The sequence below is a fragment of the Empidonax traillii genome, unplaced genomic scaffold (genome assembly GCF_003031625.1).
Source record: "Empidonax traillii isolate 1590-97213 ecotype Southwest subspecies unplaced genomic scaffold, ASM303162v1 scaffold448:size1359114, whole genome shotgun sequence".
NCBI lineage: Eukaryota > Metazoa > Chordata > Aves > Passeriformes > Tyrannidae > Empidonax > Empidonax traillii.
In genome coordinates, this window is record NW_020955641.1 from 125,975 (window position 1) to 139,199 (window position 13,225).

General features: G+C 60.2%; 1 protein-coding gene across 2 annotated transcripts; it reads left to right on the plus strand.

Annotated features, from left to right (window-relative positions):
• Nucleotides 1-5,297: 5,297 nt before the first annotated feature.
• Nucleotides 5,298-13,171, plus strand: RSPO4 (R-spondin 4). Of its 2 annotated transcripts, none has more exons than XM_027894933.1 (5): nucleotides 5,298-5,339; nucleotides 9,033-9,221; nucleotides 9,500-9,643; nucleotides 9,760-9,945; nucleotides 12,995-13,171. In XM_027894933.1, exons 2-5 carry the CDS (start codon nucleotides 9,044-9,046, stop codon nucleotides 13,066-13,068), a joined length of 582 nt encoding a protein of 193 aa, XP_027750734.1. In that variant the 5' UTR covers nucleotides 5,298-5,339; nucleotides 9,033-9,043; the 3' UTR covers nucleotides 13,069-13,171. The 2 variants fall into 2 exon arrangements, with proteins under 2 accessions (XP_027750734.1, XP_027750733.1); XM_027894932.1 differs by lacking the exon at nucleotides 5,298-5,339 and adding an exon at nucleotides 5,605-6,163.
• Nucleotides 13,172-13,225: the final 54 nt, after the last annotated feature.

The following is a 13,225-nucleotide window of genomic DNA, read 5'->3' on the forward strand; positions in this document are numbered from 1 at the left end:
CTCCTGGCTGCACCTCAGCCCCTCACCAGCAGCACATGCACAGGGAGCTGCAGCTGCAGTGGGGCATGGGCAGGGCTGGCCGAGGGCACTGGAGCCACGAGCTCAGCAGCTGCCTCCACAGCCCTCCCCGGGCTCTGCGGCTGCTGGGGGGAATTTCCCCATCCCCAACCAGGAGCCTGCCCAAAGCCTTTGTCCTCTGCTGAATTCCAGCTGGTAAGAGTCATCCACCAGAGTCAGAGGATTTACCCTCCTGGGGAATGATGTGCAAGAGGGAACCATGTAGTCACATTAAAATTATTTGAAAAAGGATGGGACTTCTGAGTGCTGTCTCACGTGGAGCCAGGAACATCCATCTGACTGATGCTTCCATCTTTCTCAATAGTTTCCTTAAATAGCCCAAATATTCAAAAAAAAAAAAAATCTATCGGAATTTGGCATTAATGGTTCTTAGGAGAACAGAAGAGGGCCAGCTACTAAAATACCGCTGCCTCGCTCCCTTCCAGTAACAAACACATGATTCTCATTGCAGGGAAGTCGATAGTCACATCTGCCACAGAGGATGCTCCGTGGTCACTGGTGCTTTGGCTTTGCTGGGAGAGCAGTGCTGGCTGTGCCCAGGCTGAGGGGTACAGCGGGAGCAGCAGAAGCACCCAAGTCCCCTGGGGAATTTCAGCTCCCTGACAGCAAAATAACCTGCAGTCACAAACCCCAGGCTCCCTGCCCTGCACCACACGTTCCACCTTCTGCCTTTCCTTGGAGAAACCTTCCCTGAGCCCCCCGCTGTGCACAGCTGGGGGAATGGCTGCAATGGCAGGAAGAGATTCTGGAGCAGTTTTCACGCTGTGTCTCAGTTTCCCAAAGACCCTCCCTGCCTTTTGTTCTTAGTCTCACCTCCTGCCAGCTCTTGCCAGGAACCTTGCCAAGGGGTGGGAGTTGTTTTATGGCCTGGCTTAACGTGGGGGACTCCTCACCATCGTGTTTGCTCTTGTTTCATCCATCCAGCTCTACTTGAGGAGCAGTGACAGAGTTTCAGTGACAGAGTTTCAGTGACAGAGTTTCAGTGGCTTGCGTGGGATGGAGATTTACGTTGGCTGCGAGGATGGCACTCAGAGCGAGCCTTTCTCTGCAGGGATGATGGAGCTGAGGGGCTTTTTCTGTCCCAGTCCCATTCACTGCTGGACACGAGTTGAATAAAGACTTCAACAACCACCAGCCTTCATGTCCATCTCCTTCTTTCACCTTCTCCACTGAACACCAAGGTCTCAGAACGATGGTTCCTGCAGTGAGCCAGTGCACCCTCCCTCCTCCCAAGGTTCTCCCCGTTCCAACACCCTCATCTCCTGGCTACCTGAGAGCGCTGCCCAAAAGCCACCTCTCCTTGAGGAATCCCAGCTGAGCCATCACCCTCTGACTGCAGAGGAGCCCATCCCGCTGGGATGATGCCCTTCCTTCCCAGCGCCCGTCGGCGCTGGCCGGCACCGAGCCCACCCCGCGCCAGCCGCCGGGTGTTCTTGCCGCTCTGACAGCTGTACGGAAATTGGAAGGCGATGCTGACATGTGTCAACAATAACCAGCGAACAAGCGCCAGCGGCGGCGGCTGTCCCCACCACCTCGAGGAGGCAGGCTGGCCACTCTTGGCTGAAATCACGGCACGTTGCGGCTGGAAGCAGGAGTATTGTTTCAATTATTTCTATTATATAAAGTCAGGCCATTTAATATATTCTGCCTCAAAGGGGCTCAACTAAAGAGATAAAATAAACACTGGAAATCTGCTCTGCTGACACGGAGCGGGAATTCAGTTTCGACACCAAACCTTCCCTCCCATCTCTCTGCTCGCCTTCCCTTTCCTCCCAGCTCCCTCTCCTCCTCTTGCTGCCCCTCGGCCTTCGGCACCACTTGACGCCAATTCCCTGTCTGGGTTTTGCTCCTGTTTTGGCAGCCAGAGTGCTCCAAAGCTGCGCAGTCGCACCAGCGGCCAGGACCGGAGCGAGCCAGAGGAGCCGTGCTGGCAGGAGGAGAGCCTGAGCTCCAGAGATTGCTCTGGGATGAAGGATTTTATCTGTGGCAAAACTTAAACCTCTTGGGGTGCCACATCCCCTGGGAGCAGCCGGCGTGGCAGGCAGGACGAACCCAGGAATGACCGGAGCATGGCATGAGGAGGAGGAGCAGGAGAAGGAGAGAAAATGTGCCATGAGCATACTGCAGGACGCCCTTGGCTGACATCAGCAGTGAAGTCAGCCACCTTCACACCTTCCTCCTTGTCTGGGAGAGCTCATGGCATCCCAGCACTAAGAGATCTCACCAGCTCTGTGCCAATACAAGAGGTGGTGAGATGGGCTGCTCCCCCCAACTCTGGTCAGGCAGGAGCTGCTTCCCGCTAGAACTTCCCATGGCATCGGCCCAGCAGAGCTCTCCTCCCTTTCAGGGCTGTGCTGGTCCAGGTATTCCAAGCATGTCCACATGTGGGAAGGAGCACCAGCCGCACCAGGCTCTGGCACCAGTAGTAAATCTGCCACTTAGCCGTTCCCAGCAGGTCTCCCTGCTCCAAGCTCTGCCTCCCCGGAGCGGGGTCATGGGCAGTGGCAGGGCCAGGGAGCCGGGTGGTGGAGGCAGCCGTGTCACAGGATGCAGTGAGGGCTGCGGGGCGGCCTGAGGTGGAGCCGGCATTTCATAAGAGCAGGGAAAGGGACTCTGCCAAGCTGGCGCAAGAGTGGCTGTGACTTTCCATTCCTGTGGGAAGTGGGCTGCCACCGTCCAAGCATCTGGGCTTGTTATGATGGGAGAGGAATGCCAAGTATTTTTTCCCTTATCCACTACCATCCGCTCAAACCCTCCCCTGATCAAACCCACATTCATCGACTGGGATGCACCAGGGCCCCTGCACCGGAGGATATTCCTCCTGGCTGCTGGGACCTCATGGCACCTGCAGAGAAACCCCTGCCCTCATCCACAAGCTCCCTCCATCCCCCTGCCCCTTCCTGTTTCTTTCTGCTGCCAGCCAGCTCCAGACATTTCATTCTCACTTTACTGCCTCGACCAGGAGCATCCCTGTGCCTGCATCTGTGTCCACACCCGTGTACCTGCACTGCAGTATCTGCATCCCTGTGCCTGCACCCCTGTGCCAACAGCCCTGTGCTGCAAGCCTGTGCTTGCAATTGCTGTGCCTGCATCCCTGTGCCAACATCCCTGTGCCTGTATCCCTCTGCCAACATCTGTGTGCCTGCCTCCCTGTGCCACTACCCCTGTGCCAGCATCCCTGCTGACTCGTGGACCTGGAGGGACCATGCTGTCCCTTCCAGAGCCCCGAGCATCCCAAAAGCAGCCTCTGGGATGGTGCCACGGGCGTGTGCCCTGGGGCGCCGGCCGTGCCGGGAAGCAGGCGGTGCAGCCTTGGAAGGTCACCAAGATTCTTCCCAAGATGAAAGTGTGCTCAAGTGTCAAACAAACTTTCTGAATTATCTTTCTGGACACTTTCTCCCTTCTGCTTTGGAAGGCGGATGAGGAACATTTCATTCCCTCTGCACTGGCGTGGAGCAGGGCTGTGTGAGGAGCCGGGAGCTGCCAGCAGCACCCGCGGCTCAGCCTCGCTTCTCCCCAGCATCACCCCTGAGTCACCGCGGGTGCTGCCCTGGCACCTTCACCAAACATATCCCAGCACAACAGAGGGGTGCCAGGCACCCAGTTAACCAGGGGACACCACCTCATGCCTTCCCACCATCATTTGGGTTTGTCATAACTGAGGGGAATGAGAGGGTTTCTCTGCTCCCGGCACCCACCAGCAGGGACGTGGCGATGGCTGCGCTGCTGCCCTTGGAAAATCCCCCGTGATCCCACACAGCCAGGGATGGGCTGAGCAATGGCCACGTGCTGCCCTAAGGATCCAGCACTAATGACAGCGGTCTAATTAGTGCATTCTCCTGCGAGGGGTCACCCTGGCAGGGTTCCTGCTGACATCCGTTTGCCTGTGCCAGCAGCCAGAGAACGTGACCAGGGGTGAGGTGCTTCCCTGGCCTTTGACCAGCATTTGGCTTCCAGGTCTGGACAAGGAAATTCCCTGTTGGCTCCCAGGAACCTGGGCTGGCACCCAGCAGGGCTTGTGGCAGCTCCTTGACCCGTGGCACCCACGTCACCTCCAGGTCAGAGCCATCCACACCATTGCAGCTGCCTGTAGCTGGGATCTGGAGACACTCACATATCTCCAGTGCCATTCCCATATCCCTGTTTTTCTACACTGGGATGGCAGTGCCATGTCCATGCCCACACAGCCCTCCCCAGCCCATGCAGACCACCGATGGTGACGCCGTGCTGCACTTTTGGTTGTTCATGGAAACTTTGGCTGAGCCAGAGGCTGCAAACCTGCATTTTATGTGTAATTTTTCAATTTATTTAATAATTAGAAAAAAAAAAAAACACCTAAAGTGATTCCAACCATTATTACTACTGGTTTTCTCCGTTATTACTCCTAGTTTCCTATAACAAGGCCAAAGGGGTCTGAAATGTTTCCTTTGTTGTCTGATCATTAACCTTCAGGAATGAAACACAGCGGTACCCGATGGGAACGGGGGAGAGAGATGCTCAGGGGAGCTGGAGGAGAGAGGGCGAGAAGGAGGGAGGAATTTGGGGAGTAGGAGAAGAGTAACCCCAATGTGCTGTCCCTGGGCATGGTTGGACATCCTGGGACACTGATGGATGTGTCCCTGTGGGTGACACTATGTCCCTGTGGGTGGCCCTCCCCGGTGCAATGAGTTTGCTCGGGCTCAGGAGTGCCCAACATGTTTGTCCCTCCCAGGTAAGGCAGACCTGGAGCATCCTGGGTGAGAAGGAGCCCTGCAGCCAGCTGGGATGAGGGATGGGCAGGTGGGTGAGCATCTGCCCCAGGGACCCCCCCGTGCTCTCTCCAAGGGGAGGAGAGGAGCACCGTGTGCTGGGTTTGCATTTGACGGTGCCAAGGGTGGGTGCAGTGTCATCAGGGCTGTCATTGGGACTGTCACTGGTGGCCAGTGGCCCTGAAGCCCTGGTCAGGAGGTCACCAGGCTGCTCCAGAGCACAGCTCCTGGCACAGGGCTGGCACATGTGGGGCACATGGGGCTCCCAGGATGGGAACCTGCCTCTCTAGGTCACTCTGGGTACCTGGAGAGTGGGGTGTCACAGATAAGCCCCTTTCCTCTCCTGTCCTGCATCCCCCTTGGGGGTCGTGCCTCCAGGGTGGCTTTTGGGGAGCACAGTGTGGGACAAGGGGTGTGGACAGCCGCGTGGGAGCCAGGAACAGCTCCGTGCAGCCCGTCTTGGCTTGGCACAGCTCGGCTCGGCTCAGCTCCGCTCCCGCAGCTCGGAGGGAGGTGAGTTACGAGGCGCTCGGAAAATCAGAGTCAGCTGCAATCCTGGGGACAGCCGGGGCAGACCCGCAGCCGTCGCCGGAGCTGCCGGAGACCCACCACGGCTCCCAAAGACCGGCCTGCCCGGGGGGCTCAGCCCTGCCCGGGGGGCTCAGCCCTGCCCGGGGCCGGGAGCGAGGGGCTGAGCCTGGGGGGGCTGAGCCGAGGGGAGGGGGGGCTGGCTTAGGCAGCGTCACCCGCCTGGCTCCACCCCCCCCAAAATCGCAGGGGGCTTCGCTGTGACCCCGGCGCTGGGATGGCAGCGGGACAGTCGGACCGCGGCGGGACGGCGGGACAGTTCCCAGCCGAGGTGGTGGCTGGAGCGCTCCGGGGGGATCCAGCCAGGGCGTTTGCCAGTCGCTTTGTTGCTGCTGAGGGATTTTTTTTTTTTAGGATTATTATTATTTTGAAGGGGAGGGTGAGGAGGGGGGGCTGACACTGGCTATAAAGGCAGAGCTCTCCGGAGCAGCCGGCACTTTCCCCGCCACCATGAGAGCTCCCCGGGCCTGACAGCCCCAGCCTGCCCCGGTGTCACCGGCTCATGCTGCCCCTGAATCGTGGCTGCGCTCCCGGAGCCCGGGGTGGGATGGTGTGAGCTCGGAGCCGCTCCTCGCCCTCCCACCGCCCCTCACCGGCTCTGGCAGGAGCCGAGCCCGCCAGCCGCTTGGATGATTTGATTCCTTCCCTGCCCGAAATCACTCCTGCCCAGATGCAGTGGATAATATTCATGTTGCTGTTATTCATCAGCTCCATGGAAATGCTCACGCAGAACCGATGGAAGAAGCAAGGTATGGTGCGTGTGGTGGGCTTGTCCTGCTCTGGTGCTGTGGGGTGGCTTGGGGACACCAGGCTGCCTGTCCTGCTTGCCTGGAACGAGCAGGAGCTGTGAACCGGGGCTGGAGGGTGCCAGGAACCAACATTCCCCCAACCCATCCCCTCGGGCCTCATTGGAGACCATCTGTAACGCACTAAGTGTGCGGGGAGTAAAACCTCCTGGAAGGATGCTCAGAGCCACGGCAGACACTGACTGTCCCCTGCCCGTCCTTCCCCTGGGTAGAGGCACCAACCAAGCTGCTGCTCAGTGCCCGGGTAAAGGCAGGGAGTGCTGGGGCTGTGCCGAGGCACGTGCACCCTCCGTTGGGCACTGGCTCATGTCCCCTCACCGGGCAGTGCCGGGCAGTGCCAGCCGGCTGCAAGAGCAGGGCCAGGGCTGGTGCTCAGCTCTGTGCCATGAATGGCTCGGTTTGGGGGCCAGCTTGTGCCAGGGTAGGGACAGGACCTGGCAGGACCAGGGCTTGGGGCTGGAGCCCCGGGCAGATTTCCTTTAAGTTGTTCCGTATTAAAGGCATGTGGTGGCAGTAGGTGTGTGTTCAGATGTGGGTGGCCAGGCTGGTGGCCAAAACACCCTGGATGGGGGAAACAACCTGGCACCCAGAGCAGCTCTGAGTGCCATGGGGCATCAGCTGCTGGTGCTTCATGCTGAGTGGCCCAATGCTCTGGGATGTTCCAGGGCCTCAGGTCCTGGCAGCACCTGGCAGTCTGGCCATGGCTTCACACCTCAAACGCGTTATATCCCCTGGGATAAAGAGCAGAGAAGGGCCGGTACAGTCTCTGGGGGCTGGGAGCCATGAGGGATGCTGCAGCACCCCAGAGCCACCCTGCTGCTACTGGTCTGGTCTGGGCAGCCCAGTGCCCCAGAGACTCTGTCCAGTGCCCACAGACCTCACGGTGGCAGGGCTGGGCTCAGGGTGGGCAGGCATGGGGACATCACACACATGTCCAGCACAGCGCAGGTACCCGCTGTGCCCCCCGCCCAGTGCCCATCCCAGCTCAGCCCTGCGATCTTCCACTGACTCTGGGCAGGGGGAGAGGAACCCCCCGCTTCTCTCTAATCCCCAGTTCCGTGGTTTTGGTGTGAGCCACGTTCTGTTGAGTGTCACAGCTCCGTGGCTGCTCACAGTGTTGCTCCTGATGGCAAAGGTGTGTGCCATGCTGGCAGCCCTGCAGGGTGGAGGAGCTTCTCCCAGCTCCACACCACGGGGCTATTTCCAAAGCCAGTGAGAGGACGGAGGCCCTGGAGCCCTCCCAGGGCTCCCCACCTTCCCTACTCGGGCTGGGGTGGAAGGAGAGTAGCAAAAGAAAAACATCAAAAAGAATTAGGGAAGGGAAGGAGGCTCGTAAATCCCTGGGTCTCCAGGGAAGCCTCTCCAGCTGCAGCCAGGAACACAAATGTTGTCAGCGTTTGGTAAATATGTAACGGAGACCATAACAACTTAATGGATCCAAGGTGCTTCCTTAGGGCTCCCAACAGACGCAGCTCTAATGAAGGCAGTGCTGCCTCCCCGACCCCTGTGCCCCGGAGAGGGGACTGGGATGAGCCAGCTTGGCAACAACTGTATGGCACCGTGGCACCAGGGACTGCCTTGTGCCAGGGTCCAGAACACAGGACTGCGAGTCGACGTGTGCCATCATGGTCTGCCAGCACCCTCTGCCAGCACCTCCCCAGCTTCTCCAGCATCAACCTTTGCTTCCACCAGCCCCTCTGTCCAGGCCCTGTGGCCGTGGGGTGCTTCTGCAGCAGCTCCTGGGGTCAGAGGGGACCAGTGCCAGGCATCACTGCCAGGGCTGAACCTCTGTCTGTGCCAGGCAGCACCCAGCTGGTGGAGGGCTTGGGGCAACCTGGTCTAGTGGAAGGTGTCCCTGCCCACGGTAGGGGGTTGGAACGAGATGAGCTTTAAGGTCCCTTCCAACCCAAAGCATTCTGTGATTCTGTGATTCTATAGAGCCCAGGGCTTGAGCTTGCAATGCCAGGGCTGCTGGCACTGTCACCACTGCTCAGCTTTGAAGGCATTGGACGCCTTTGTGAAAGGAGTTTGGTGGCCCCTTATGGTGATGCCCAGACAGCCCCCAGGGCTCCCAGAGTGTCCCTAAGCTCAGGGCTTAGCTCCCCAGCTCCCAAAATGCTCCTGTGACAGGAGCATCCCTCCAGGCTGCTTTTCCATAGGTGCAGGGAAACAGCTTGGGGAGCAGGAGTGGTTGGTGGTGTCTCCATGGACTAGTAGGTGTTGGCACCCTGTCCTTGTCCCCCAGGGAGGAGAGACCACCTCAGGGTCAGCAGCCCTCCCGCAGGTCAGAATCATGGGGAAGGCAGCCAGGGAGGCGGCAGAGGCTCTTGAGCAACCAGACAGATCCTTATCTTGGCTCCTCTTGAGTACTTCCAAAGTGCTCTTTGTCCCCTGACACTTAACAGGCATCAACTGATTAATCCAGGTCAGAGCATATTCCCACCCGCTGACCCACTGGTTGTTTCACTTCCCACGGGCTGGGCACAGCGGGCTGGGGATGGGCCTCAGGCTGACACTCATGGGCAGTGCTGGGCACGAGGCAAACCCTCAGTCTGGACCTCGGGGTGACGGAGGCCATCAGTGATGCCCAGTGGAGCGATGGCATCTGTGTGTCCCCACGCTGCCAGTGCAGGCAGAGGGGGGGGGAATTTAGGGAGCGGAGGGAGGTAGGGAGGTGTTTGCAGGGGGACAGGACACTGCTATCACCCTGGTGCGTCGCAGAGGGGCTGCCACGGGGCTGGGACCCTCCCTGGCCCCTCGGCACCTGTGCTGCCGCCAGGCCACAGCCCCTCTCCTCCATTTGTCCCTCCAGTGAGTGCCGGCATGCTGGAAAACTGCACAGGCTGCATCCTGTGCTCTGAGGACAACGGCTGCATCACCTGCCACCACCGGCTCTTCCTGCTCATCTGGAGGGACGGCATCCGACAGTACGGGATGTGTGTCCACACTTGCCCGCCCGGCTACTTCGGTGTGCGGGGTCTGGAGGTCAACAGATGCACAAGTACGTCCCGCGCCAGCCGGCGCACCCCTGCTCCTACTGGTGCCCCCCTGCTCCCCTGGCCGCCCTGGAGGTCGCGGTGCTGTGGGAAGGGCGATGGCTTCATTTCCTGCAGCATCCCTGGCGGCACGGAGGCACGGATCCAGGGGGCAGCCGGGCTGTGGGGCTTCCTCCCCTTTCCCCTTGCCCGGAGCTGCAGCCTGCACCCCGCAGGTTTTGGGTGCCCGGTGGGGTGGCACGTGTCCTGGGCTCTCCCGCTGACCTGCCGTCCCTCTCGGCAGAGTGCAGGTCGCCCAGCTGCGAGAGCTGCTTCAGCAGAGACTTCTGCATGAAGTGCAAGGACAAGTTTTACTTGTACAAGGGCCAGTGTTTTCGGCAGTGCCCCCCCAGCACCGCGGCACAGCCCGGCACCCGCGAGTGTCAAGGTAAGCAACACCCCTCACCCCGTGCCCACCATCCCCACCAGGGATGCCTGGTGCCCACCAGGGGTGCCTGGTGCCGCGGGGTCACCGTCCTCCTCCTGCCCCCCCTGTCCCCGCAGAGACGTGCGAGCCGGGCCCGTGGAGCGAGTGGAGCGCCTGCACCCACGAGAGCCGGACCTGCGGCTGCAAGTGGGGCGTGGAGACGCGGGTGCGGGAGGTGCCGGAGGCTGCCCGGGAGGAGGGGGCTGCCTGTCCCGCTCGGCAGGAGAGCAGGAGGTGCCGCATGAAGAAGCACTGCCCGGGAGGTGAGCGCCGTGTCGGGACTGGGGGCGGCTTCGTGACCCTCCAAGGGGAGCCCCGAGAGGAGCTGCGGGAGCGGGACGGTGGCAGCAGGGGTCTGGCAGTGGCTGGAGAGCCATGCTGTCATCTCCCAGGCATTTTGAGGCTGGTTCTGGGGAGAGCCGCCCGTCTCAGGCACATGTGCTGAGCAGCCCTAGGGCTGGCTGCTCCCACCTGGCAGCCCCTGAGACTGCCTGGGACCGGCCGATGTCCCCTTCCACGCTGGACAGGAACTGCCACGGTGGGATGAGGCTGCCGAGCTCCGGCTCCCCTCCTGCCACAGTGTGAAGGGAATGGCACGGATGGGGCTTTCTGCACTGCAGCTGAGTAGCCGGGAGGGTTGAGAGCCACAGGGGAGGTTCCTGCAAAAGGCTCCAAGCCCCAAAATTACACGGAGCACTCGTGGAGCAGGGGGGACCCGGGGGAATCTCTGATGGCCCAAGTTTTGGGAGACACCCCAGGGCAGAGTCCTTCTCTGTGGTTTATCCATCCAGCTGTTCACTTGTGCTCCTGAGCCTCCCCCCAGCTCGTCTCCAGGCTGAGGGGTCCCCAGCTCAGGGATCCCCCCCCAGCTCAGGGATCCCCCCACCTCCCGCAGCACCCAGACCTGCGGCAGGGCCCGGCCGGGCGGTGCGTGCGCGGGTGCAGGGCTGGTGATGGGAACCGGGACATGGCTGATGTCATTTTTGGATGCAGACGGCTGGACTGAAGCTACCCTAATAAATCTCCGCTTAATAACTGGCAGAAAGGGGGATGCATGAGATACCGATCTGCAGGGCCTGGCAGCAGATCTGAGCCGCTGAGGGTTGCGGTTCGGAGCTGCGGGATTGCTCTGTGCCGTGGGAAGCCCCGGCCGGCACCGCCAGCGTGGCAGAGACGAGGGAGGACAGGACTGCGAGGGTGGAGAGAAAAAGGATGGAGAAGGGGGGCAATAGCAGGGGATGTGTGTGCTGGGCTGGGGCCGTGAAGCCAGGAGAGCGGCTTCATCCCAGTGCCATCAATCATAAGTAATATTTTCCTGCTGACAGCACAGAGGAGCTGATTCCCTTCCCCACCCAGGCCCCAGCTCACGTCTTTGGGGTGCCAGGTGGCATCGATTTTGAGGATGTTCCCCTCCCTGCTGGGCTGTGCCAGCTCTGGACCCGCAGAGCTGGTGACAGTTTGATGCGAGAAGTTTGGCATGGGAGGACAGGCTGCTCCGGAGCACCGTGTCCTGTGGCACCGTGCCCGTGCCCAGCCCTGCCTGGCACACAGCTGGTCCCACTAGTGGGGACTGTGGTACCAGCGTTTTGGGAGCACTCCATTGTGTGAGGTGACTGGGAAGGCAGTGGCACCCCAGAAAAGTGCTTGGCCTCCTGCCTCTGCTCAGGCTTCTGCTCCTGCAAGATGGGAGCCCTGAGGCTATAGCGGTGGTCTCAGGGAATGGCAGGACTCTATTCTCGAGGCCACTATCTGTGATCAGCTTCAAAGACAGGTCTGACCCCTGTCAGAGGGGAATCCGTGTCAGAGGGAATTCTATCAGTGCCCCCCCAAGCAGCCCCCGCAGGAGAGGGCGGCCCCTCCGTGTGCCCAGCTCCGGGGCAGGCTGCTCGGTGTCCCCGCCGTGGCAGAGCATGTTCCTGCCCTCGCTCCCAGGCTCCTGCCCGCCCGGCCAAGCGCTGCGTTATGGGATCCAGATGGTGGAGGAGGACGGGGAGTTCACTTGATGCAGCCGAGACACCCCCAGCCCGGGCGAGCCAGGGCAGGCGGCCGGACCTGACCGTGTGATGAGAGATTTGTGCCACCACTTCTGAGCCATCCGGGTGGCTGGGAGGGAGAAGCCGCCGCGCTTGGCCGAGACACAAACCCCTCACACCACTGTAAATCTGCCTTGGGTGTCTGTCCCGCTCTCTCCAGACGCTTGGCGTGCGTGCCGTGCCCTCTCCTTTGTGGGTGGCAACTGTCTGGGAGATCAGAGCTGAAAAACAGCTGGGCAGGACAAGAGCTGGAGCCCTGGAAAGGGATCTGGGACAGCAGTGCTGTCACACACTGCACCGGGGATGATCGTGGTCCCTGTGCCCCTCGTGCGGGGGCTGTGTGGGGAGAGCACCACTGGACCCTCCCTACGTCACTCAGATCGGAGCTGATGCAGTCGGGGAAGGAGAGACAGAGCTGCCCAGCTTTTGGGACAACCATTCTGTTCCCCAGCATGGACCCCCCCCCCCCTTCCCTTTGGAGCCCGGGGTTTATCCTGAATCCCTGCTTCTTTGGTGTCTCAGCACCAACACCTTGGTCAGCTGGAGCGTGTGTGGGGCAGCGCCCTGGGGTGAGCAGAGATCTGGGTCCCTGGAAGGCTGACAGGGGGTTGGCCTTACTGGGATGCATCCAGGCTCCACTGGCGTGTCGGTTGTGCCACCGGGATAAGGAGCCCCCACACATGGAGAGCATTCCTGGGGAGAGTTTTAGCACCTACACATGGATGAATCCCAAGGCCACCCCGCTGCCCACCATGCCCAAATCGTCACAGTGCCCATGCCTGGGTCCCGTGGGGCAGCACCTTCCCAGCTTCCTTTCCAGAGGGAAGGGAGGCACATTCCCACCCCACAGCAGAGCTGGCTGTGTCTGTGCCATGGTTTTGGGGTGTTGGTGCAACCACCATCCCTCTCCAACATCCCCAGTCCTTGCTCAGAGAGAAGCTGAGGTGCCTCTGGGCAGCCCCCACCGTGGCTGAGCTGCCCCAGCCCATTCCTGGGGATTTTGGGGTGTCAGGATTTAGAGTCAAGCCATGGTAGCTGTGGGGACAAAACACCAGTGTTGCTCTGCCCATGCCACCAGTACACCCCGACCCCCCACAGACCCACACTGCTGTTTTATGACCCTGAGAGGGCTCTGGGATCCCAAAAATCAGAAACTGGGTCCAACACGAACCCCTGAGGGAGGATATGGAATCAGCATCCCACAGATGGGGCTCAGGCCGTATCACACTGCCCAGCCAACCATTAAGCCCTGCTTTTCTCCTCCTTTTTTCTGTTCCAGAGAAAAACGAACCCAGAAATAAAAGCAAAAAGCGACAGAAGAAGCCGAAGACAGAACGGCACGTGGGTACCTAGCAGGCACCAGCACAGGAGCTGGGACACCATGGTGGGAGCTCCCAACCAGCTCCTGCCATGTTGCCCAGGCCACATCACCCCCGTTTTTCCATCCACCAAAAAAAAAAAAAAAAAAAAAAAAAAAAAAAAAAAAAAAAAAAAAAAAAAAAAAAAAAAA